General features: G+C 46.5%; 2 protein-coding genes across 14 annotated transcripts in view; both read right to left on the bottom strand.

The window, feature by feature from the left end:
* Nucleotides 1-14,332, bottom strand: part of ERI3 (ERI1 exoribonuclease family member 3) — a 129,185-nt gene extending 114,853 nt beyond the window's left edge. The window contains exons 1-2 of one of the 8 annotated variants that reach the window (XM_060140237.1): nucleotides 14,287-14,305; nucleotides 11,408-11,483 (exon numbers count right to left, since the gene is read on the bottom strand). Coding sequence is in view for 3 of the 8 variants with exons in the window: in XM_060140241.1 (XP_059996224.1) it covers nucleotides 11,408-11,483; nucleotides 13,919-14,053 (211 nt within the window). In the remaining 5 variants the exon portion in view is untranslated. Of the gene's footprint in view, nucleotides 1-4,656; nucleotides 4,727-11,407; nucleotides 11,484-13,918; nucleotides 14,252-14,286 lie in introns of those variants that run through there. The other 7 variants (XM_060140241.1, XM_060140236.1, XM_060140235.1 and 4 more) reach the window with 7 other exon arrangements.
* Nucleotides 1-23,043, bottom strand: part of TMEM53 (transmembrane protein 53) — a 447,568-nt gene that overhangs the window by 136,807 nt on the left and 287,718 nt on the right. The gene's annotated exons all lie outside the window — the stretch shown is intronic.

Genomic DNA, 23,043 nt, shown 5'->3' with positions numbered 1-23,043 from the left:
AAAGGAGCAGAGCCCATCACAGGGAACTTGCTCACCATACTCTGGTGATTCCCCAGCCCCCAGCCAGTAAGTGGCACCTGGGGGAATGAACAAAGCCTGCAGAGCACAGCTGCCAACAGCCTCGGGCCTTCCTCCGCTGCCTTTAGACTAACTCTCTACTAGAGGCCTTGAATGACTGCAGGACTTTTTTTAAATAGGGAAGAAAAAGAGAAAACCCAAATGTGGTGGTAATGGGAGCATTGCTAAAAGTCTAGTAAAGTTTTCTGAGTGTACATGTGCAAAAAAAAAAAAAAATCCGAATCACTTTTCAAGTTTTCCCTTTAAATATGCAGAATGTCTGCTCCTTAGAGGACTAACGAAATATAAAAATCAAAGCCTAAGTTTTACTCACGAATAACTCAAGCTTCCTTTAAAAAAAAAAAGAAGCAGGAATAAAGCAGAAATTTTGTGTTTTTCCCATTTCATACCCAACACTCAAATTCCCTCAACTTTAATCCTCGAAGTCAAACAAGAAATCATGCTGCTCAATACGGAAATGGCCACAGTTTAAGCTTTCTGAAGCCCCAGTCAGACGGAGCCAAAAGCTTGCCTCTGAGAGACTGCAATGGGCACTCCCTCCCTCCTGCAGCGTGGAGGAGGCTGGCAGCCTGGGAAGTCCAGAGCACACTAGTGGCAACAAGGTCACTACCACCCGAGCAGACATGGACCATGCCAAGTATCACTTCTCACCCCGGCTCTCCCGGGACTCAAGGAATGACCTACAGTAACTTGCCTGCATATTTATTAGGATACGTGCTGGTGTGGGTCCTCAATTTCCCCATTCCTAGAGTGAAGTTCCATATGGAACAAAGACCAAGAAGTATTTTAAGTTCTTCATGATTCTAGCACAAGCGTAGTGCTTGTTTTCACCGTGGCCTACAGCCTCTCCAAAAACGCAGCCAAACTCCGCAGCCTGGGATAGACAAAGGTTGGCTTGAGTTTCATTATGGAATTCCTTGGAAAGGCAAACGGGCCAACATCCTTCTGAAAGCCGGAATGCAAAATAACGCTTCACGTCACCTACTCCTGAACGGTACTGGAAGACTTGCTGAGATGGGAGACACCAGTCTGCTCAGACTACACGTTCTAGTTTGAATCCAAAGTCCCTCAGGGCCTTAGAACTCTTCTCTAACCTCTCAGAGTCAGGTCATGCATAAGGACTTTTGAAAGTCTTAATGTTTTCCAATGTGTATATATAGTGTATAAAGTGTTTTGAGTCAATCAGACTCCATCTGCCAAATACTACAGGCAATTAATCGTCATGATTAAGGAGGGCTTCTGGGTTTGAATCCTGGTTTTACCACTTATTTGCCATGGCACCTTGGGCAAGCTCTGTTCTTCAATTCCTCACCTGTAAAATGACAATAGCAGCTCCTGCTCCTTAAGCGAGAGTGAAATGAGAGGACATATGTAAAGCTGTAAGAGCAGGGTCTGGTACATAGGGCTCAATAAATATAAGCTGACTATTATTACTACTACTATCCTATTGGGCTATGCCCACCTGGCCAAGCCTGGACCCCCATACTTTGGGCCTATAAATCCAATGCATAAGGCAACCTCAGAGAGTAACATCAATGTCTCCTGCACCCCCAGATTGCTCTAGACCCCCCCATACTACATACTATATATGCCCTATTCCCTCCCATGGACAACACACTGATGGCCAGAGGTCCTCATGCCTGCAGGCCTTGCTTTCTCATCTGATTTCACCCACATAAAAAAGCTTCTCTCTTGTAAAAAGTCTTGAGAGCAGACATTAGGAGACCAGGCTTCCACATATCAGCAGTCACTGGGTTCCGTACTTCCCTGACATTTAAAAAAAATAAGTTCAACTCAAGTCAAGAAACAGAGGGCAGCTCTTTTCCCCTTCCTGAAAAATTCAATCTAATGGCTTTAGAGCCATTAGTTGCGGCAGAGGAAAGTAGGGTCTACATCAGTTGAAGTGGGAGGAGCAGAAGGGTCTGGGAGGGAGTATCAGAGCCCAAGCTGGGTGAGGAGGCATCCATACAGAGGCAGGAAGGTGTGATGCAGCATGCCACAGCCCTAGTGGGGTATGAAGGGCATCCGTTGGTGGAAAAGGAGCCGCAGCCTGATGTGGGGACTCCCAGGCAGGGTAAAAGAGTACCCAAGAGGGGGAAAGGGCAGTGGCAACAACGGGAGATTAGTTACATACAGAGGGATTGATCAAAAAAGGGCATACGTTAAGGGTAATGGGACCAGGTTTCTCACTGTTAGAGGATGGAATTAAAACATGGAAAGGGAAAAACATCTGTGGTGTCGAATTGGAATTGGAGTGTGAACTCATGGTTTCTGATATATATATAATATATAAAAATAAAGCTAGGGCTTCCCTGGTGGCGCAGTGGTTAAGAATCCACCTGCCCGGGGACATGGGTTTGAGCCCTGATCCGGGAAGATCCCACATGCCACGGAGCAACTAAGCCCGTGCGCCACAAACTACTGAGCCTGCACTCTAGAGCCTGTGAGCCACAACTACTGAGCCTGCGCTCTAGAGCCTGCGAGCCACAACTACTGAGCCCACATGCCACAAGTGCTGAGGCCTGTGCACCTAGATCTCGTGCTCCACAACAAGAGAAGCCACTGTAATGAGAAGCCTGTGCACCGCAATGAAGAGTAGCCCCTGCTCGCCACAACTAGAGAAAGCCTGCATTCAGCAAGAAAGACCCAATGCAGCCAAAAATAAATAAATAAATAAATTTTAATAAATAAAGCTAGATGTACATATGAAGATGAGTATATATCAATACACAAATATATAGACACAAGTATATATATTTTCTAGCTCTGTTTACTGAAGAGCCAGGGAGCAGCAACACTCTGATAGCAGTGTGCACATCTAGCACCTAGCCGCCTTCTAAACAACATTCTCCACTGAAAGAACTAGAGCTCCTTGGAGAACTGGCTGATTCCAGGGCTGTGGCAGAGAAAGTACAAGATGAGCCTAGAACATCCTGTTGTGCCAGAAAGCAAGGAAATGCTCAAAAGAATGCAGAAACCAGCTTGAAGGGGCTCCCACTGGCAAGTAAATAATGATATTAATGGATTATAATGCACTGAATAAAAAAGGAAACCATGAGGCCATAAAGATAAAAATAAATATATAAATAAGTAAACAAATTTTAAAAACTAAAGTTTGGTAAGGGATTTCACATAGTTTCAAAGTATCTCCCCACAAATTGCTTATTAATTATAACAGGGAATAAGTTTACAATGGAGAAGCCTGGCAGACATCATCTTAATCAAGTGAGCAAAATGAACATCATCAATAATGGGATTAATCAAAATCTTACATCACATGATAGGATGCAATGAGAAAAACAAAGCATCATTTCTGTGATACTCCTGTTGAAGATGCATAACCTGAATCTAATCACGAGAAAGTATCAGACAAACCCTGAATGAGGGACAGTCTACACAGTAACCAGCCTGTAATCTTCAAAAGTATCAAGACCATGAATCTCAAGGAACGTTTAGTGAGAAAAGTCTATAGGAGATGAGAGACTTGGTAACTAAATGCAATGCACGATTCTGAACTGGATCATTTTGCTGCAAAGAACATTACTGGGACAACTGGAAAAACTTGAATGGGGTTTGAGGGTTAGATGGAGGTAACATATGAATGTTAATTTTGATGGTTGTGTTATGGTTAGGTAGGAAAATGTCCTTGCACATAGGAAATGCACGCAAAGTATTTAGGGTGATGGGGTGTTAGGTCGGCAACTTAACTCACAAATGGTTCAGGAAAAAAATTCTTTGTACCCTACTTCCAACTTTTATGTAAATTTGGCCTATTTCAAACTTAAAAAAAAATTTTTTTTTAACCACATGCAATGTTGTTTAAAAAAAAAAAGAAACAGAGAACAGTATGTGAGGGAGCCATCTCCCCATACTGCCACAGAGGGTAGGCTGCACACTCTCCTCTGGCAGCCCTCAAAGCACGGAGTCTCCATCCTAAGTGCCCCTGCCCAGTGCCCCCTCACTGGGCATCCCTGCCACCTCTAGAGCCTGCTCGGGAAATATCCCTGCACTCCTTGCAGAGGCGCTCCACTTGCCTGTCTACCCTCTGACATCTTAGAGATTGCCCCTTTCTATTGATGTCTTTATATTTTAGTCACAAGTTTGCAGAATATAAGTCTACGCGTTATATCATCAGCCAGGACTTTGAGAATCTAGTTGAGGGGCAGAACTCAAAAGGAACAGTTTATGATTCTGTGTATATCTATCTCCTCACCAGCTTTCACCAGAGACGAAGATTTACACACATTTATTCTGACATCCATTTCCTTCTCCTAGCAAATTAAAGGTAGTAAGTAGCCTATGGCAAAGAGCAAAACGAATGATTCTCTTCTCAAAATAAAGGGACCAGTCCCCCAGTGAGGCAGGGGAGGGGAAAACAGGGATTGCCACAGGGCCAGCGCGATTTGGAGGAGCAGGCCTGCACCACAGCCCCTGGAGGATGTGCAGAGTATTTACACAACAGACACAATGGCTCCTCTGCAGCCATTACTGTCGGTCAGGTAAATAACGCATGTGCCAAAACACACATTTAATGAGGGAAATAATATGCCTTTATAAAAAGCCTCAATTTCTATTTACCTGAGAGACCAGGGAAGCACCAAATCACCAGATTAGTGGAACCACAGAGGAGTCATTCTGGCGTCTTGGGTAAATAGACATTTTATAGCCTTCCATTACTGGAGGGGGGAAGGAAGGGCGAAGGGAGGGGGCCATCCTTTAATATCCACATACAGGCCAGGGGAGCCTGGGGGAGAGAAAAGAAGAGAAGCCCATCATGAAATATGGGGTCCTCTCCCACCCCATCTCCCCATCCACATATACTTGGGATCTCTGGGAAGGGTATGGGTTTATACCATCCCTGGGTTCAATCCACTCCATAAAAAGCCAGACTGGGGAGTTCCCTGGAGGTCCAGTGGTTCGGACTCGGTGCTTTCACTGCCGCGGGCCTGGGTTCAATCCCTGCTCAGGGAACTAAGATCCTGCAAGCCTCGTTGTATGGCCAAAAAAAAAACAAAAAACAAACCAAAAAAAGCCAGACTGGGAGGCAGGGTTGCATTCCAGAGAAACTTCAAGGCACTGAGGCAGGTTCTGGGTCCAGACTAGAAGCACATGGGACAGCCACAGAGTACCCAGTTCCCAGTCTTGGGGAAGTTCCTGTTCCAATCTGACCTGCAGTAGCACAAGTGCCCAGACACCTAAGCCACAGAGGCATCCACAGAGAACACGGTAACACCTGTCTGCAACTCGTTCAGTCACAGGCCCTGTCTCAGGTGGCTAAAAATAACCTGGGAAAAATATAAATAAACTGCATGCCTTCAAAAGTCATAATTTTCAATCTAATGAATGCATTCTTAACTGCCAGAGCACTTTCTGTGAAAATCATAGACTGTCAAAGGTGAAAGAAAGCCTAAGGGAAGACACAGTCCAGCAAGCCAGGGAAAATGAGCCCTAGCAAGAGAAAAGGACAGTCCAAGGTTCACAGAGCAAGTAAGGGTAAGAAGAGAACACACGGCTCCTGACCCCCAGTTCAGATCCTCCAGCCACTGCCCTGACACAAGGAGCAGACACCAGCATTTGCCCCCCGAGCTTTTCTGTAGCCTCACAAGTGGAGGCCAGGGGCCTGAGGGCTCAGCCTAAGGCAGAACAAAGCTTGGCACCCCTACAAAAGCTTAGAACCTCTACACGACTTCCTGATGGCCCCAAAGTGGAATGCAAGCAAGTACTCTAAAGCTGGGTCCTCACCTCAACAAAACACTCTCCTCCTCTCTACAACCCATCAACCCCTAGACCTGTAGCTTCAGCTGCTTCTGCTCCAAGACAGGGCTAGGGGGAACTTGTCCAACATCAGAAGCAGCTGCTAATCCCAAACTATCAGAAGAACTAAAGTCACTAAAGACCTACAGGAATACCAAATTCTGATGGCAACATCACAGGCCATAGGAGCCTCGCTCTCCCCTTCAATTAGCCTGTCTCAGCAACTCAAGGCAGCACAGAAAAAGAAGTACCTGTTTGTGATTTGCCTGCTGTTTACTAACCCATCAGCCACATTCAGTAGCTTGGGCAAACTCCTTCAAGGGGCCAAGGATGGGAAACATCTCTTTGCAAAGACCTGCACGTCAGTTGTGACCCCACACACGAGGGGGAGCAAAGGCTAGTTTCCTAACACATAGTAAATAGGATAGAAATGGAGGAAGGGCAGTGTATGGTATGGTACTCTCATCCCTGTAAGCTCCTCCCACACTTGTAGACAGCATCTGACCCCAGAGGGGAGGTACGCAGAACCTGCTATACCCCTGCTTCCAAAATGGAGAACTGGAGCAGAAACAAGGAGTCATCCAGCTAGTTGTTAAAATGCCGTATTAGACAAGCACAGGTTCAAATCCTGCCTCCACCACATGCTCTTTGTAATAATAGCTGTAACAAAAATACCTATCTCTTAGGGGTTCAGTTAGACCATACAATATGTACAAAGTGCTTTGCACAATAGTAAGTTCTCAGCAAAAGGGAGCTATTGCTAATACATGAGAAAGAGGAAAGTGAAACACTATTTTGTGAAAATCTACTACAAGCCAGGCACTGTAGTCGTGACTTACATATTTCATCTCATTTAAGCCTCCCAACCATCAAGCAAAATAGGTAACAGTATTCCCATTTTACACATGAGAACACTAAGGCTCAGAGGCACTCAGCTCTTCAGGGCCCTGTTCTCCTCTCCCACATTTAAGGGCCCACTTTCTCCACTTGGCTGATTCTTCCATCAGCCATAGGGCTAACAATGCATATCAACTTTAGTTTTTCTTTTGAGCTAAGGTATGACTTTAACTAAAAGGAACTCAACCATAGCAATAATTAAGTCTGTCCAAATCACTCAAATTTGTTTCTAATATGAAAAACAAATTGCAGCCTGGGTACAAAAGTGGAAACAGGGGGACTTCCCTGGTGGCGCAGTGGTTAAGACTCTGCACTCCCAATGCAGGGGGCCCAAGATCCATCCCTGGTCAGGGAACTAGATCCCACATGCATGCTGCAACTAAGAGTTCGCATGCCACAACTAAGGAGCCTGCATGCAGCAACTAAGGAGCCCATGTGCCGCAACTAAGAAGCCGGCGAGCCACAACTAAGGAGCCTGCGAGCCACAACTAAGACCCGGCACAACCAAATAAATAAACAAATATTTTTTAAAAAAAAGCGGAAACAGGAAGCAGTGTCTTGGATTAAAGCAACTGCAGCACAAGGAACTCAAAGCCTCTTCCCAAACCCAGTTCCAGGGGAGCAAATCTTCCCGTCTCACAAAGCAGAGAAACTGGCAGGAAGCAGGGTGACAACCAGCTCTTGCTCAGGCCCCTAAATGTGATGTTTCCTTTTACAAATCTGTGCCTTGGCAAATGCTGCTCCCTCTGTTTTGAAATGCACTTCCATTTTCACCAGGCAAACTATTGTTCCTTCTTCAAAATCCAGCTCAAATCTTCCCCTTTTAGTAGCTTTCTCTGACACCTCATCAGAAAGTTAATTGCTTAAGTGATCCAGTAGCACAGTTTAACTTTTATCTCACTATATTGTAAAATTTTAGTTATCTGTTTCTCCTCTTAGCAGTAATTTTCAGCAAGTCAGGTGAGAAGGATGGAAGATAGCAGGTGTAGGGGTGTATGTGTGTGTAAAAAGGCATATTTGAAGAGATCATTTCTTTTTTTCTTTGGCCGCGCAGCATGCGGGACCTTAGTTCCCCAACCAGGGATCAAACCCATGCCCTCTGCAGTGGACACAGGGAGCCTCAACCACTGGACCGCCAGGGAAGTCCCTGAAGAGATCATTTCTTGTACTTGTTTTTTGTCAGACCCTTGAATCCAGTTTAAAATTCCAAGCAGCATTAAAGAAAAGTATAAGATTAGCTTTTCCCATCTAAGGAGTATATGAGTTTAAAAAGTCTGAGGAACACTGAGCTAAACATAGATCCTTAAGGGCAAAGACCACATTTTATTCATTTCTGTATCCCCAGCACAGGGCCAGGCACAAAGTAAGTGTGAGGCAATGTCTGCTGAATGAATTATGATGTCAACTGCTCTGGAATCAGAACATGGCAGAACAGAGCAGGGCCTAAGAATCAGGAAAAGCTTCTTTTCTCTCTCCTTCTTCCTAGCCCCCTCCCCCCCATTCTGTCCTCCCCAGTTAGAGACAGAGAGTGAGCGAGCATTGCCTTGGTGCCAGAATACTATTAAAAGGATTAATTTAGGGACCGGTGTTTGGACTGTCACATCCAATCACTACCCACAGATCTACAGCTTCCCAAATCAGGCTCATGCAAAGAGGAATCAATTGCAAGGACACAGAGGGTCTGAACAGGCATACTAATGGCTTCCTGAGGTGCCAGCGGCCAGCTCTGACACTCCCATAAATTATCCGCCTTTTGATTTTACCTGTAGCTGTGGGGCACAAGGCACAATTTTGAACATATCAAAGCAATCTCTCGTCACCCAAGGCTCCCCCAAGAATGGACCCAAAGGAGGATGGACTAAAAACAATGACCCAAAGGGAATCTGCTTCCCAGCAGGCCTGTTCCTAGCAGTCATCAATTAAAACCCAACAGGACCAGGTGGATAAAGGGACCCAGATCAACACTAGGAGATATGGATAAGACATGCATTAGATTGCAGTTCTGCAATGACTATATATCTCTCACTCAAAAGAAGAGAGATCACAGCAATAAACTCACACAATTTCATCTGGGGGCAACTCTGCACCAGCTCTAACAGTACCTCGCAGCATGACCTCGGACAACACACTTAACCTTCCTGGGCCTCAGTTTCCTCACATGCGTAGCAGGGACAATAATGCTGACCACCTGACCCGCTTCCCAGAGTGGTGATGAAAAGTAATAAAAAGCATTCAAGAGGCACTTTACAAAGCTACAAGGGTGGCAACATTAATAAACGACCCCAACAGACCAGGAAAATGACTGGCCACACTTCAGTGAATTTCTTTCGGGTAGCTGCTCACTCAGTTCACTTCACTGATGGTGCTGGGGCTAAGGTCCACCCTGAAGAAAGTTCTGGAATTCCGAATGGGACTCCTGCTGGCTGAAGATTTTCCATTATGAAGAGCAGCATCTTGCTTTAGTTATAATTTCCTCCTGTTTGCTGGCTGCCTCTGCCAGGGGCTAGGTTTCTATTACATGGCCACAATGACAACTGGGAGCACCCCAAATGTACTAAGTCAAAGGCCAAGTCACCCAACTGCTACCTGCTTTTTAAAAAATTGTGTAAAATATTGTTAATAACAAAAGTTAAGGACACCTTGCTAAGAGTTTTACATCTCATTAAATCCTTTAACCAACATATTAAGTTCCATTTTACAGATAGAAAAGCTAAACTCAGAGAGGTAAGTCATTTGCCCAAGGTCACATAAGCACTGTTATCAGAAACCTCTAGCAATGCACACCAGAGCTTGCAGGTAGAGGAAGACAATTCATCAGACACTCAACAAATAGTTTATTTGATCCCTGTACCTGACACATACCATCATACTCAACTAGGAGACACTCTCAAAACCAGAAAAAGATCATCAGTTTCTTAGAAGCAAGAAAAGAAGAAGACTAAGTAGGACATATAGAGAATGAGGCAATTCCCTGGGAAGCTTAGGAAAATGGGTCCCCCTCCGTGTGTACAGTTCAAGAAATTCAAAGCAACTAACATTAAGCTATGAGACCAAAGACCAAAATCTCTCCCCGGCTACATTTATTCACTACTACTTTCAACAGAAATGCGTTCCCCCAAACTTCTCATTCATTCCACACCAACCTGTCCTTCCCACATCTTTTCTAATCTGTGAAATAGGAGCTGGTATCGTCAACAATTTCTCTGGTAGACATCCTTTAAGCTCAAGTAGATGGCCAGGAAATTAGCAAAGAGAACCAGTATACACAAAGATGCAAAGATTCAGGTATATTCAATTTTCAACTGTCAAAACACTGCCTCAAAGGTGAAAATGTTACCCACGTAACTGCCACAGCCTCCTTACTGGTCTCTCTGCCTCAGGTACTATCCCCTTCAATCCATTCTTAACACTGAACATTAAAATTAAAGCAAACTTTCTAAAACACACATCTAGTATCAGTCCACTTCTTAAAACCTTTCAATGGCTTCTCACGGCTTTTATGATGGTCTGATCCAGTGGTTGGTCCACAGGCCAAATCCAGCTGCCACCTGTTTTTATAAAGTTTACTGGAAAACAGCCATGCTCACTCATTTTCCTACTATGGCTGCTTTTGTGCTATAGCAGCAGAGTAAACAGTTGTGACACAAACCCATAAAGACTAAATATTTACTATCTGACCCTTTACAGTAAAAGTTTGCTGTCCTAGTCTAATCTTTTTTTATACCCACCATTTAATCCTAAGAGCTTATAAGGCCCTGGCTTCTGCTTACCTTTCCTCCTTAATTTCTCACTGTATTCTCCTGTCTCCTGCCCACTGAGTACTGTATGTTTCAATCACACTGAACTTCAGTTTCTCAAACTCAACAAAGCTCTGACCTTCACACTTGTTTCTTCACATCTTCGTCTAATTCTAGCTGAGTAGGTTACTTCCTCTGAAAAGCCTTCCCTGAACCCACCAGTCTGGGCTGGAGATCCTTCTAAGTACTCTCAAGCACATATACTTACCTCGTTACAGCACTCTCAGAGGTCTTGTGACTGCTTCAATACTATCTGTCTCGCCCATGAACTTGTAAGCTCTTTGGTGTCAGGGACAGCAGCTGTCTTGTCCACCACCACAATCCCACCACCAAGCAAAATGCCTGGACCTCAGTTATTCAACAAACAGCCTCTGACATCCTGGATATCAATCATCAGAGTCTACCTTTTTAGCCAGCCCCGATCCTCGTAAAACGGAGACAGACTGGGATTAACCATCCACCCAAAGGTGACCCACAATCCAAATTTGATAAATGCATGTGACCAAGATCCCAAAGGCCTTGGTCAAATGCATTTATCAGAAGCCAAATAAATGTGATCCTTCCTATTGTCTTAAGATGTGTATTTCTCAGGATAAAGGATTATTCCGGTTCTATTCAACCTTCCTGAACTTCAAGTAGGTGCTCATGTAATGCCCACTGAGAAATCATGGCAGAACTTGAAAGTATGGATATCCCACCTTCAACTCTCACCACTTTATAGACTTTGGGTAAGTTTCAGTAGTTTTTTAGCATATGGTATCTTGTCAGGAAAAGCTACAGAAAAGTACAGTCTGCACCAGTCCCCACTCCCCACCCTCCAAGCCCAAATACTCATAAGGAAGAAGTCAAGCCAAACCTTGACCATGCAACAGGATTCTCACCTCTCCTTACTTCGAAGATGCCAAGACTGGCCGCTGGGGATGCTGAAGGTTCTGTGAGAGCTGGAAAGCCCCAATGCTGTGGATAAATACAGATCTCTGCAACAACTCTATTTCAATACTGTTTGAAACAACTTAAAGATCACACTATACTTCAAACTCCTAAACTCAAACTACTTTGGGATAACAGTTATCTATGTGAAAGCACAGTGCCAGGACAGGGCTTTCAGAAGCTACTAGTACTACAGGTGACCTTTGAACAACACAGATTTGAACTGCGCAGGTCCACTTCTTATGTGCAGATGTTTCTCAATAAATAAATATATTGGGAGATTTTTTTTGGAGATCTGTGACAATTTGAAAAAGCCCGCAGATAAACCACATAGCCTAGAAATACCAAAAGAATTAAGAAAAAGTTAGGATGTCATGAATGCATTAAATATAAGTAGATATACACATAACATACAAAATATGTGTTAATCAACTGCTTATGTCATCAGTAAGGCTTCTGGTCAATGCTATTAGTAGTTACGTTTTGGGGGAGTCAAAAGTTATAAGCAGATTTTCAACTGTGTGGGGAGTCGGTTACCCTAACCTCTGCGTTTTTTCAATGGTCAACAATATATATTTTTGCAATGATGAATTTCATCTTCTCTAGTGGCATACTTTTCTTCCTAAGGAGGTTTATCTCCTAGAAATACTAAATATTTACAATATCTGAGCTTGGACTGAGAGAGATGGCCATGAAGTCGTGGCTCTCTGGATAATCCCGAATCCTAGTCTAGCCAAGGAGGGGATACTAGTAAAGGCTGACAATATTCAGAACTCAGGCACTGAAGCAGGGATTGGGGGAAACACTGGTTGCCACAAAGCCACAGGCCATACTGCAAATGGCCACACAGACCAGGAAACACTTGCAGGATATATCTAGGTCTGCCTCAAGTTCTAAAAAAGTCAAGGTAATCAAACCCCAAATCAAATCATCAATGGACACCTATCATATTTATCACTTAATTCAGATTTTCCATACTCCGGTTTCTCTTCAGATCACTTAAATCTTGCACCTTTTACTCATCAGATCTTCAAAAGGATTAGAAGTTGCAGAAGTGCCCTTGTAAGCTAGCAACGCCCTTGCACAAAGAAACACCTAGGTTTGGAACCAATCTATTCCTTCTACCACTCTACACATTTAACACTTTATTCTACTCAGATCCCCTGGAAAAATGCCACTCGCCAACCTACCCCACCGCAAAGAAAACACTTTTCAAAATGAAAGGGAATAAAAGCACTTTTATTTGGAAATTTCAAGTTGCAAGGAGAGCTCTCAGCCAAGCTCTATGACCTAGCTAGCCGATTATTTACAGGATCTTTGGGCAGGAATTGTTAATGAGCTTTTAATTTGGAGTGCTTAAGTTGCCAAAGTGCTCTGAGCTCCAGTGAAGCACCACAGAATCCATAAAGGAAACCTTATCAATCACTTCCCGGCAGCTACCTCCCCCAACTCCCCCCACGAAAGGCAGCCAAGTGGGTTTCTAACCAAGATCACAGACACACACATTAGTGAAGTCACACTCCAAGTCCCTGTTTATAAATTGGCTTTCAAATGCTAGGGGATTCAGGTATAATATACTTAAGCTCCAGGCATGAACCCACCAAAACAAGGCATGCTGTGTATGATAAAGTCAGAATAAAGCAGAATTTGATGAAGCCAATTTCTGGTAGAAACTCTACAGTCAAAAATCATTCAGCCAATCACAAACTACTATCGTTCAAATAGTGTACGGTCTTTAGCCAATGGGATTCCTGGTTTTTTGCCCTTCGCCTGGGAGACTGATAAAATGTCTGACAAGAACTAATACCAGAGAAGTGGCCAGAGACCTACAGCAGAGGGAATGATGGGTACCATCAGTTTACAAAATCCAGCCCTAAGGACAGAATCCAAACCCCCAATGAGAAGCCACGTTCAGCATCTTCCAAGTCAACAAGGAGCAGTTATATTTTGCAAGAACTCGCAATCAAGCCCCAATCCAAGTTCATGCCTTTTTGTTTTAAGAAAACACCTGTTGCTGGAGCATTTGCAGGAAAAGCAAACAGAAAGCTAGCCAAGTTAGGCCCCTTATTCAATCCTTCCACCGTAACTACGACCACCGCAACAGATTTACAAAAAGAAGTAAACTGCTAAGCTTGTGTGTCTGTGTGTGTGTGTGTTGGGGAGAGGGTAAAGGGAATGTTCTCTCTACCATCTCCTTGCTAGCTTTCTATCCTCTTTGGTCAAAGCTCTCTTCCTCCTCCTAAGCAATCCCAGGTAGGAAGTCAGCATGCTTAATCACCTCACCCAGCCTGTCTTTCAAAGCCCTGCCCCTCTCCTTCTCCGCCTAAACGTTTCTCAGTAGACCATGCATCCAGGGTGAGCACATGGGCCAGCACCCCAGGCTGCACAAACTGCGCGCCGCGACCCTCACCCAGCATGCATTACCAGGGCCCAATCTGGGGGGGCCTCGCCGCATCACCCACCCCGGGGTGTTGCCCCCAACTCGGGCCCATCCAAGTCCAGGGAATTGTAAGGGGAGGAGCAGGGGGCCAGGAGACCAGCCCTCCTTCCCAGGGCCGCCCCCGCCCCCCGTCAGCAGCGGGAGAGACTGTCGCCATGGCAACGCCCCCTCCTCGGGGCCAGCGCGGCAGGCTCCCTCCAGGTGCAGGCCCCGACTTCTCCCTCGGCCTGAGCAGGCGCTCAGGGCAGTTTACGGCGGCGGGCGCGGCCCGCGCCGACTGCGGCGCCGGCCAGGCAGAGGCAGGGCCAGCTCCGCCCGCTCCCCACCGCCCGTTCCCGGCCGCCTCAACAGCGGCAGCCAGCACCACGAGTCCACAACACACCGACTCACCTCCGCGCACTCTGACCCCGGCCGACGCGGCGGACGGGCGGGCGCGATGGCCAACCGCTGAGCCCGCCGCCGGCTCCTGCGACCAATGGGCTGCACGGGGGCGGGGCTTCTTCTCCCCAAAGGCTCGCTCTCCCGCCGACATGCGCGCGAAGGTGCGCCAAGATGGTGACTCCCCACCGCAGGCCTTATGGGACTTGTAGTGTCGAGGTTGCACGTATTTAGAAGAAAGTGAAGGGGGGGCCTCACTTCTGAGCTGTGAAAGAAATTTTCTACAAAAGGAAACTTTCTAAGGCCTAGAGAAACCCAGGTCCCCCACTTCCGTTTTCCCACCTTCCAATATACTCATGAGGTGAATATAGGCTCATAAGGTGACATGTTGTATTTAGATGTCACCTTCTCATGATTAGTTCATTCAGCAAGCCACTACTATCATTTACTCTCTGAGGTCGGCCTGGGGGAAGACCTGAGAGGAGGGGGATTTTAGGCGAAGAAAAAAATGCTTAGATTTCTGAAGGGCCTTCCCAAGGAAGAGGGAGCTAAGTTGTTAAGATCAGCTCCACAGGGAACTTCAGAGTTAAAAAGGATTCTGGCCTCAGCTGTGGGGAGTTTCCACAGTCAGTCTTTTCAGTCAACTGGAGAGAACTCTGGCCAAAGCCAGAGATGTATTTCTTCATCTTGGTTGTGCCTCTCTGGTAAGTCATGGGCACTAGGTTCTGAGCTGGGAAACCCCAGCCTTGGCCAAGCCAGTGATGGTTTTGACAGCCTCCCGGTCAGCCAGGAACCATCTGTGACCAGCTTCGGTCACCAAGCCCTCTGTCTGACATCTACACATTTTAACTTAAGAAAATGTCGTCAGGTCTGGGCCCTACCACCTCCGTGAAATCTGACCTTAACATAATGAATGGTTCCCACCTGAGCTGGGAAAGCCTGGTAATCCCCCCTTTAAGGAATGCCTTCCTTAATCCCACACGATGGGTTAGGTGATACTACTCTGCACCTACGGAATTTATTGCATTGTTTTATAATTGTCCGTTTCTTTGTTGTCTCTCCCCCAGGGCTGTAAACTCCTGTAAGGTAGGCATTATTTCTATATTGTTCATGCTGTAAAGTAATATCCAGCACAGTACCAGGCATAAAGCAGACACACAATAAATGTTTGTGAACAAATGAGGGAATAAACACCAGCAGGGACAGGTGTCACTTAACCAAGGGTCAGTAAAGTGGAGGCACATCTGCCTATCGCCTGATTCTTGGAGCTGGAACTGGGTCTTCCTCTTTCCATTAATGTTATCTAGATGTTAATCCCAGTTGATCGTATCAGTCAACATATTTTATAGTGCCTCTGCTAAGTGTCAGGCACTGTTTCTGTTGCTGAGGATTCACTGGTGAATAAGACACACAAAATCTGTGTCCTCAAGGAGCCTTTACATTGAGGAGGAGGAGGGGAGAGGAAGAACAGACAATAAACAAGTAAGTAAATAGATAAATAAAATTAGACCAGTATAAAATAGATAGCTGGTGGGAAGCAGCCGCATAGCACAAGATCAGCTCGTGCTTGTGACCACCTAGAGGGGTGGGATAGGGAGGGAGGGAGGGAGGGAGACGCAAGAGGGAAGAGATATGGGAACATATGTATATGTATAACTGATTCACTTTGTTATAAAGCAGAAACTAACACACCATTGTAAAGCAATTATACTCCAATAAAGATGTTTAAAAAAAATTAGACTAATAAGAGGCCTTAGTATGGCCTCTCTTGTCTCTGGCTTTGTTATATCCTGAATCTGGCCTGAGAATATGGCATAGCCAGCCTTCTTGGCTGTAAGAATGAAGTAAACACACACTATGAGAATTGGAGGCTTTCCTTAAGGCCCAGCCCCAGTATCCTCCATGGAACGCTTGACTTCCCCAAAATGTGTTCTTTCCTCCTTGGTGCTCTAGAGCTCATCTGAACAACTTCCCGGGCCTCACCACATTGTAAGCTCTTTTTGGACAAAGACCAGGCAAAATGCACTCAAATAATAGGACAGTTTAAGTACACTTGGTACCTTACACTGCTGCCTAACCCAGCATTTGGCTCCCTCAAGCCTTTGGCTGTGTTCTGGTTCCCTAGAAAACAGAGCCTGAGGCAAAGCTTATGTAGTAAGATTTCATTGGGAAATGTAATCCCTGGACAGCAAGAGTGAGGGGGAAAAGAGAAGTGAGGCAGGGAAGGAGGGAATGAAAATATAAAGTAGTATTGTTATGACCAAAGCTTAACAGAAAGCACAGCTAGTTGCTCTGTCCTACAGACCATGTAGAACCATCACTTCTCAGACAGGAAGAAAGGGAGGGTTGCATTACCCCACCACTCCCGTAGCCACAGGGGGCGCCAGATCCCACACCCTAAAGCACGGTGGTTCATCTGAGACTAGAAAGGATGAGAGGAGCCTCTGGCTTGGTCAAAATAGGCCACTGCAGTCCCATCATAATGCGCACATTGGAAGCTCTTTCAGAACCTAACCCGCCTCCCAGAGGGCGCTGAGACAACCAGATGTGTTAGTAAATGACGTGATACTAGTGGCAGCTGGGTTGTCCGTAAAACAGGTGGCCAAGGTCTAGGGTGGGGCAAGCAGATGGGGCGAGTGAATTATCGGAGACAGATGAACTGAGTCCAGTACAGGCACATATACACCCTGGGTAGACTGCCTGGCTGCTGGATTCAGTGACTGAACTAAAGTGAACACTGAGAGCGAGAACCAAAGAGGACCACATGGGTTCTTCTGCAGCCCTGTCAAACCACCAGGAAAATCCGCAAGATAGCCATCAAAGTTGGGACCTTAGCAACTGAAGGGCAGAGAACCCAGGACCCAAGGACAGCGCATGGCAGCCCCCAAACTTGGCACAGCTGAGAGAACCCAGACTGGATCCGAAACCATTTTATCTGGTAAGTGGAGAAACTGCTTCTGCCATTCTCAGTCCTGTAAGCTATGTAAGATAGCATAGTGCAGTTATAGGGAGAGTGAGCGTGGAGAGAGCCTGCTCAGGTGTGCATCCTGGCTCTATCTGTGACCTTAGGCAAGTCACATATTCTCTGAGGCTCAGTTTCTTCATCTCTATAGTGTAGATAATACTAGTACCTACTTGTTATTAGAATTAAACATGCTTAGCACAGTATCCTGCATAAAGAGTGCAGTAAATATTGGCTGTTACTATTATTCTTGCCCCTCCCCCACCCCTCTTCCAACTCCTCTTCCCACCGTGACCACCACCATACCACCTCCTTGCTCCCCCACGCCCAGCCCCAGTCTTCTTTGCTCCAAGAGCAGTGGAGCCTAGACCTGGCCATGCCTTCTTCACCCTGCTTTCCCCAGGGCTGTTCCCTATGAGCCCGAGCCATTCATCTCCCTGGTGACCTGAATCTGAACTAAGAGATGGATGTGGTGTGGCTGAGGCCAGGGTGGTAATGTGCTCCCTTATCTCTGTGCCCCTCACTGGGGCCTAGTTAATTTTCCCTTTGATTTTAATATAGATTTATTGAAAGTTTCAGTTATCAAAACAAACTGCGGCAGCAAATTGGTGTTCTTTGCTGGCCTACAAGTGCCTATAAAGCTGCCATGCTCGGGAACGAATGGCGCTCTCCAGGAGGTCAGTCATGGCAACAGGAAGTCCCTGGGGACGTACACACTGCCGTTTAATATTTTTCTTATTAGCCTTTGTCTTCTTGGCTATCTAAGCCTCCCCTTTAAATCGGAAATCAAATGGAACCACCTGCCCAGAGAGGCTGTCTTCCCCAAGCTGCTCCACTGTTCCTTCTCCAGTCCTGGCCTCCCCACCTCTAATCCTCTGACTTCTCCCGGCCTCACCCATTGTTCCAGAGAGAGTTGTGATTCACATGCCCCAGAGGTATGGCCCAATGCCCCGTCCCAACTGTGGAAGGTTGGCTTAGGCTATCCAGCCACTAGTCAGAAACAAAGAATCCCTAGAAAAGATTGGGGCCTCCTCCAGATCTGGTGCTCAGAAGGGAGGAAAAAACAAAGTTTTTAAAGCAAAAGAGTTGTTTTCCAAAGGGCAGACAGTCCTGTCAGGAGCTACTGAACTCAACAGAAGCAAAAAGGAGATGATGATCCTAGAGATTGGGCAGATTTTCCTTCCAGCTCAAGAATTGTCTGATTTCATTCTCACATCCCCACTGCCATTCCCAGTAAGGCCCCTCCTCTCAATCCCAGCTTGATTTTTCAGACCCTCCATTTTCTGGTACCAATCTGCCTCTCTAAGTGCAACCTGGTTTCTTGCTTGCCCCAGTGGCTCTTATAGGTAGAACCACTCACTGCCACCTCGAGGCTCTGGAATCAATCCTGTCCCAGGGGAGAGGCTTCATGATCTGGTAACCGCTCCTCTCCCGGTCATCATCTCCTCTTCTGGGCCTGAGGTGCTGCTGGGTCACTTGTACATGCCGCATCCCAATTCCCAAGGGCTTCTCCTTGCTCTTAAACATTCCCTGCCAGCAACAAGGGCTACTGCTCTTCCTCAGAACTCAGACTATGACTAAAGGTCCTGACGGCTGTAGCTGTGCAGCTAGAGTGGTGGCAGGTGCAAGGGTTTGGATCCAGAGAGTCCAGGAGTTGAACCTTGGCTCTGACGCTTGCTGCCTCTGGGACTTGGGGAACCTCTCTGTGGTTTCATTGCATCTTGTGCTTGCATCTACTCTTTTCTAAGGACCACTCTATAATGAAACGACTTGTCTGTATTGCTTACCTACAATACTCTGAGATCCTCGAGGAAGAAGACTGTGTTTTAATGGTCTTTATATTCCAAATATGTCTATTTGATGAATAAGTAAAGTTCCTCTACTATAAAATGGAGACAATACCTACATAAACAAGAAAGCACCTACCACAGTGCCGAACCAACATGAGGTAGGTGCTCAGTGAGTGGTTTCCTTCCTCATTTTTCCCTTGAAGTTGGTCATCAGCCACCAGCACTCCCACTTTTTGCCTGTTCCCATCTCGGCTTCAAGTTCAGCTCTTCTCTCCTGTTGCCTTGCTGGAGCCCTTCCACCACAGTTCAAATGACAGCATTCACCCTGGCCCCTTTAAAGTGACGCCAACTTCTCCTCTCCTCTAGACCAGGCTCCCTCCATTTCTCCAAATCTACTCACAAACTGATGTCTCCTGGTGGCTCTATTCCCTGGACTACCTTGCAGCTCATCTATAGCAGTGCAGATGCTCCCTGCCATCTATACCAGCTGGTGATACCAATAAATTTACATTAATGTTAGCACACCAATGTTGCTGATTCTAGGCCCCCGCCCGCTCCTGTAGAAATATTGGTCCCCTGCAGTGTTCCTTAAAAAAGCCTCAATTGTACCCATGGAGCAATACAAGCTACTATGATCCACTAATTCTGTCATTAAGTGCACCATGGATGCTGGCCTTGAATGCCTCTGCCCGATGTGCTCAATTCTCATGGTACCATGACAGTGTGAGAGCATGACACTCTCAAAGTAAGAAGATGACTCCCTCCATATTACATGCAGCTAGGGGGATGTGAAGCCCCACAGCAGGGAGGTGTGAGCTCTTAAGTGTTTCAGAGTCAGGTCTTTCCACTTATTTAACCAGTCCTTTTTCTTCCCTTTTGTACATCTACTACCACTTCCCATTTTGTACATCTACTACCACCAGAGGAGCGAAAATAGGGTGAGTTTAATAAAAGCCATTATACTGAACCAGACCCACGATCCCTCTTCAACCCTTAGTCCTATTGTGGAGACTGGCTGCTCTGCCAGAACTCCCTCTCCTGTATCATTAGGTTTCTCTCTGGAGCTCTGCTGGCCCTTCCAGCAATATGGTGTCCATTGGGTTATCCAGTCATGCTGGTGTATACCTGATCCAGTTATGGGCTTGGTTCAAAATTGTTTTCCTCTGAGAGGATTTTCAGCCCCATGTAAAACAGTGGATTCAAATAGATATTTGGGTCAGGGGATGTTGCCTGGCTCCCCACACTGGATGTAGCCAAGTATCAACTCCAAATCCCATAGGACCACCATTACACTAAATTTCCACCCCCCCAGGATTTAGTGAATCAATTCCTTTTACTGCCTACCACCTTCTGTTACCTTCCCAGACTAGTAGGGCCTTGTCCTTACACTAGACTCCTTGTGGTTTCATAGCTCCTCCTTCCTGGTCTTGACTTGGTGTTCAAGTCCTCTACACTCAGGCTTCAACCTATGCTTCCAGCCTCATTTCCTAGTAGTTCTTTAACTCCCCTTCTCTTCCAGGCCGAAGGGACTGATTATTGCTCATCGAGGAGCTTTGTATTTCTCTGCCTCCAAGACTTTGCTGGTGGTTCTCTCAACCGGGAGTGCCTTCCCCATTCCCATCTCTCAACTGAACCCCGGGAGAAGTGTGCCCTGCTCCAGGAAGTATTTCCTGATCCCCAAGGGGCTATTCCTTCCCCTCTCCTGAGTCCCCAAACCCTATCTGCCTGTCACACCCTGCATGGTAGGTGGTAATGCACAGGCCAGAGGCTTGCTCAGCATTCTTGATCTCTAGGCACTGCCCGACCACAGCCCCCAGGACCTGAGAATGCTGCTGTAGGGCTTTTAAGAGGGCATCCAAGGCCTTCAGGGGATCTCCTCCAGCAACCCCAGCTGAACTAAGAGCTTGTGTGTATACTTTTTCAAGATGCAACAAACATTCTTTGAATATCTAGTTTGTGCTAGGCTCCTTGAAAACTCAGGACAGGAACATGAGCCACAGACACAGTTCTTGCCCTCATAGAACTTACACTCTACTGAAGGAGACACATGGGTAAGGAAACAAGTGTCACTCAGAGTGATAACTGTGATCATAGAGACCAGTTGCCATGAAGGTTTTAGGATGAGGGGTCAATCACAGCTGGAAAGGTTTCTCAGAGCAGGTGACATTTAAGTCAAGTCTTAAAGGTTGAGCAGGACTTTCCCAGGCCCAGGAGGTGGGGGAGAAAAGAATGAAGAGGGCAATACTGGCAAAGGGAATGACATGACAAAGGCTCAAGGCAAAGAAATGGCCCACGTGTGGATGGGAAGAAAGCCAGTACTACTGGAGCAGAAAGTGTGGCAAAGTGAGTGGTGAAAGAAGAGTTTGAAGAAGTAGGCAAGAGTTAAATTCATGTGTAGTCTTATAAGCAAGCCTTCTTAAGGTGTTTGGACTTGATCTTGAAGGCAATAGAGAGCCACCCAAGGGTTTAAAGCAGGGCAGTGACTAGGTCAGTTCGGTGTTAGGGTGGTACTGCTCAAACTTTAATGTGCTTGCATTCCAAGCGCCTGGAGATCTTGTTAAAATGCAAATTGTCATTCTGTGGACCTGGGAAAGGCCTCAGATTCTGCATTTCTCAGAGTTCCCTGGTGACACTGATGCTGCTGGTCCTCAGACCCCACGAGGAGTAGGCAGGTCTTAGTGCGATCTCGCTGGCCCTACTTCCCACCTTCCCCAATGCGTCCACTCGCAGAGCATTCTTCTTTTCACTGAAAACGGGTCAAGGCTGCTGTGGTTCTTCACTTTTATTTAGCATCTATATTTTAGAAGTTGTTAATTGATAATTTGCTCCACGCCCAGCAAGGATCAGGTGCAGAGGGCGCAGGGCTGGGGGAAGACAATAAGCAAGACATTTTCCTGCCCAAAAGCTTTCAGCGTCATCTGTGAAGGGGCAGTTTTCCCTGAGCTGCCCTCTGCCAGACTTGTCATAAAAATGGTAAATGAGGCATGTCTCAGTAGTGCTCCCTGGGGCCCCACCTCCTCGGCAGCCCCATCCAGAGATGATCCTGTTTATCCCTAACGGTTGTCTGTGACCTCTAAATCAATTCCCTGTCTGATACAAAAACCCTGGTCCTCCCCAGTCCTCCTCCCAATTCCAGGCTATGTCAATTTGTAAAATTGGAGGCACGTGTGATGACAGGCGTTATAAGCGCAGGCTCTGAAGTCAGGCTGCCTCGGTTCATGGCCCAACTCCATTACTTATTAGCTGGGTGACCTTGGGCAAGTGGCTTGAGTTCTCTAAGCCTCAGTCTTCTCATCTGTAAATTGGGGGTAATAACTCTTCCTGTGTCACGGGCTGTTTTGAGACTCAGATGTGGCAATGCCTATAAAGCACAGCCCCTGAAACAAGCAGAGAGTACCCCATAACTGTTAGCTATTGTTTTTATAAATACGAAAACCTACTGTACAGGAGCTTACCAAAGCCCTGTTGAAAGCCTGTATAAGCGAAAATCCCTGTCATCCCCTCTCCACCCAGGATGGCTTTTTCTGCTTGTACCAACCCCTCCCTAATGCTGGGGAAACAGAACACAGCCCGAGGCTGGCAGTGCAGAGGTGCCCCGCTGGATAAGGCAGCCTTTGGAGAGCGCTTACAGGACAGGAGGCTTCAGCCTCCCAAAGCTGAGGCTCCGTGTTGGAGGGGGATGCTTCGTGGATTCCCTCCTACCTCCACGCATCCCCACAGTGTCCCCTCTGCCCGGGTCACCCAGGCTGCCCCTCCTTCCGGCTGCAGGGAGAGAGGCAGCTTCAATCATTCATCTTAATGTCTTTATTAAGCAGGGTTATGACCAGGATGAGACAAGAAACAAGGTCTTTTAGTGTAAAAACACGGCTCCCTGGGCTTGGCCCCAGGGGACTCCTCCCCGGCACTGCTGCCGCTCCCAGCTACCGCTTCTGGAGGTCCAGGTCAGGCAAGATGATTCTGCCCTGATTTCTCTCTCTCCCTGCTTCTTTGGAAAGTTCTAAGGGCCTGCCCAGAGCG

Source organism: Lagenorhynchus albirostris, chromosome 2, assembly GCF_949774975.1.
Source record: "Lagenorhynchus albirostris chromosome 2, mLagAlb1.1, whole genome shotgun sequence".
NCBI lineage: Eukaryota > Metazoa > Chordata > Mammalia > Artiodactyla > Delphinidae > Lagenorhynchus > Lagenorhynchus albirostris.
This window is presented reverse-complemented; position numbering and strand designations above follow the sequence as displayed.